General features: G+C 43.4%; 1 protein-coding gene across 1 annotated transcript; it reads right to left on the reverse strand.

Moving 5' to 3' along the window:
* Positions 1 to 1,194: 1,194 nt before the first annotated feature.
* On the reverse strand, positions 1,195 to 2,009 carry LOC123134520 (glycine-rich cell wall structural protein). Its single transcript, XM_044553764.1, has 2 exons — positions 1,779 to 2,009; positions 1,195 to 1,701 (listed from the first exon to the last, which is right to left on the reverse strand). Exons 1-2 carry the CDS (start codon positions 1,915 to 1,917, stop codon positions 1,430 to 1,432), a joined length of 411 nt encoding a protein of 136 aa, XP_044409699.1. The 5' UTR covers positions 1,918 to 2,009; the 3' UTR covers positions 1,195 to 1,429.
* Between the last annotated feature and the right edge of the window lie 565 nt (positions 2,010 to 2,574).

Below are 2,574 nucleotides of genomic sequence, written 5' to 3' on the forward strand. Positions count from 1 at the left end.
GTTCACGCACGGGGACGGCTAGACGCAGGCGGGTCAAATACGGTAGATGCCAGTGAGCAGTATAGATGCAGGTACACATGTACTATAAATACTAGCTTATATTGGTTACTTTTATTTATTCACATCATCCTAAAATTATGGTTTTACATGTACTGTAAGTTAAATTTGATCAAATTTATAAATGCTATGATAAAATTACAAAATTAAATAAATATGTTTTTACAAATTTGAAGAAGTTTGACTTATGAAAAGCCTAAAATTCAGTTATTTCGGAACAAATAGGAGTAGATTTTTAATATAAATTATGACCTTAATCTACATGATACAGGTTTCATATAAATAGTAAATTAGTCTAGTGATTATGTATGTTTTTTATAGTACTAGTTCATGACGAAGTAAAAGATAATACCAACTAATTAATGGGGTAAATACCATTTTTTCAGTTACAAACCATAATTTTATGCTTTATCGGCGCCCTGTCATGAGCGTTAATATAATGTGATATTCCATCTTATACATCAACAATCATGTTCGCCCCCCTCATGTTCAAATCCTGCCTCCGCCCCTGGTCGAGGGTACACGGCGACGTGTTCGTGTGCGAACACGTTTTTACCAGGCTCCATGTAAGCTGGGATCCGTTTGGATTTATCGATTTCCTATGTGTCTCCTTGGCATGGTTTTAATGTCAATAATTCGATTTAACTACGAATGAAAGCTTGAAAACCTTGTACTAACATGCTCAGCAGCTCAGGCTTAATAAAGCCTAATACAAAATAACATGGACATCATGACGTGTCAATTCAAGAAATTACACAACCAAACTATGAAACAAAACGATTGAAATGTCGACTTAATCTTGCCTCTGCATAAATCTGTAATAATTTTCCTTCTGGGTGTATGAGGCCAGCCTGAAGTATGTATAGCTCATCTTTTGGTATTTCAATATGCAATTATGCATTGGTTTGTACAATCTTCGTTCAAGCACGTTCCTCCTTTCCATCAGCAGAGAAGTTGAAACTAAACCGCATGCACACGCGCGCGCACGGACACACGCACACGCACTAGGCATGCAGCACGGAGGACGACTCTTATTTGGGAACTGATTTATATTTTCCCTCCACGCAATTCCAGAAATAAGGCACTATTTTATTTATGAGTATCAGGTGGATGACTTGATTAACAAAGCCCGGCGTAGGAGAGTAAATTCGCCTGTCTTTTTATTCCATAAACACAACGCGGGTGCAGTACAATACATCCGTACACTGACCAGTACGTCTTTGGAACAAGCACACCATAAACACACATCAACACATACGTAGCTTGCAAGAACACAGGGCTAGCTGCGTTCCTCAAGAACACACACTATAAGCAGATTAACTAGGCACGTGCAGGCGTACACGCTGCTGCATCCGGTGGATGCATGGTCGGCTCAGTGGTGCACCTCCGCCTCAGCGCGGTACATGGGCTCCGGGACCTCGTCGGCGCGCGAGCAGCACCGGCAGCCGCCGTAGTACCCGCGGCCGCAGCAGCCCCACCGGCAGTACCCGCCGCCGCCGCGGCCTGGGTACCCGCCTCCTCCGCGGCCAGGGTACGGGTAGTACCCTCCTCCGCGACCACGCCCGGGATAACCACGGCCCGGGTAGCCGCCGCCGCCACGGTAGTAGTCCTGCACGTCGGCCGTCGGCTCCTCCTTCTTGGCCTCTGCATCAACCCATAACACTGTAAAATTCGTTTTCAAAAATCGTAACAAAACTAGCTAGTGGTGCATGGTATCTCACGAGTTTCTTCGGCCGAGGCGACGAGGAAAGCAGCAGCAAGCAGGAGAGCAAACACGAGGAGGAAACCCTTGAACGTCGCCATTGACGCCGGTCGAACCCTCTTCTCCACGCTATGTGTCTTAGTCGAACACTGTATCATGAGATTGTATCGGAGCTAGTTTGGTGAGAAGCTAATGCATGCAGCGCAAGCTTATTTATAGGCAGAGAAACCTCTAGGGTTGACGACTTGACGGTATTATCGACCTATGGGTCAACATGCAGGCTCCGAGCGGTAGCGGTTGGCGGATGGACGGCATGCATTAATAAAGCCTTCCTGTATGCATGCACGTAGCAAGAGCTCTGCGTTTATCATCTTATCTCTACAGTGCAAGTGTAGAAAATGCGAGAGAGGAGGAACAGGAGACATGCATGTGCGTGTCTAGTTGAGGAGACATACGTTGTGCATGCCAAGTTTGATTAGGCAACATCGCATGCATGAACTTATCACGCTCCAGTAGATACTCCCTCCAGTCTTTTTTACTCTGCATATTAGGTTTGTCCGAAATCAATCTCATCCAATTTTGACCAAGTTTATATAAAAAATTATAGACATTCACATAACAACACCAATATCATTAAATTCATCTTGGAATATATTTTCATATTATTATATTTATTAGATATTATAGATGGTAATAATTTCTAATATAAATTTGGTCCAACTTAGCAAAGTTTGACTTTCGGCAAATCTAATATGCAGAGTAAAAAGGACCGGAAGGAGTATATTAAAGAGGAAAGTCTATTTTTGTTTTGGTCC

This window comes from Triticum aestivum, chromosome 6B (assembly GCF_018294505.1).
Source record: "Triticum aestivum cultivar Chinese Spring chromosome 6B, IWGSC CS RefSeq v2.1, whole genome shotgun sequence".
Taxonomy (NCBI): Eukaryota; Viridiplantae; Streptophyta; class Magnoliopsida; order Poales; family Poaceae; genus Triticum; species Triticum aestivum.

What these genes read in the sequence shown, in the direction of transcription:
- LOC123134520 (XM_044553764.1), bottom strand. Translation starts at nt 1,917, where the DNA reads ATGATACAGTGTTCGACTAAGACACATAGCGTGGAGAAGAGGGTTCGA. An exon ending in CGCCTCGGCCGAAGAAACTC is followed by an intron (nt 1,702 to 1,778) that starts GTGAGATACCAT and finishes GGGTTGATGCAG; the next exon opens with AGGCCAAGAAGGAGGAGCCG.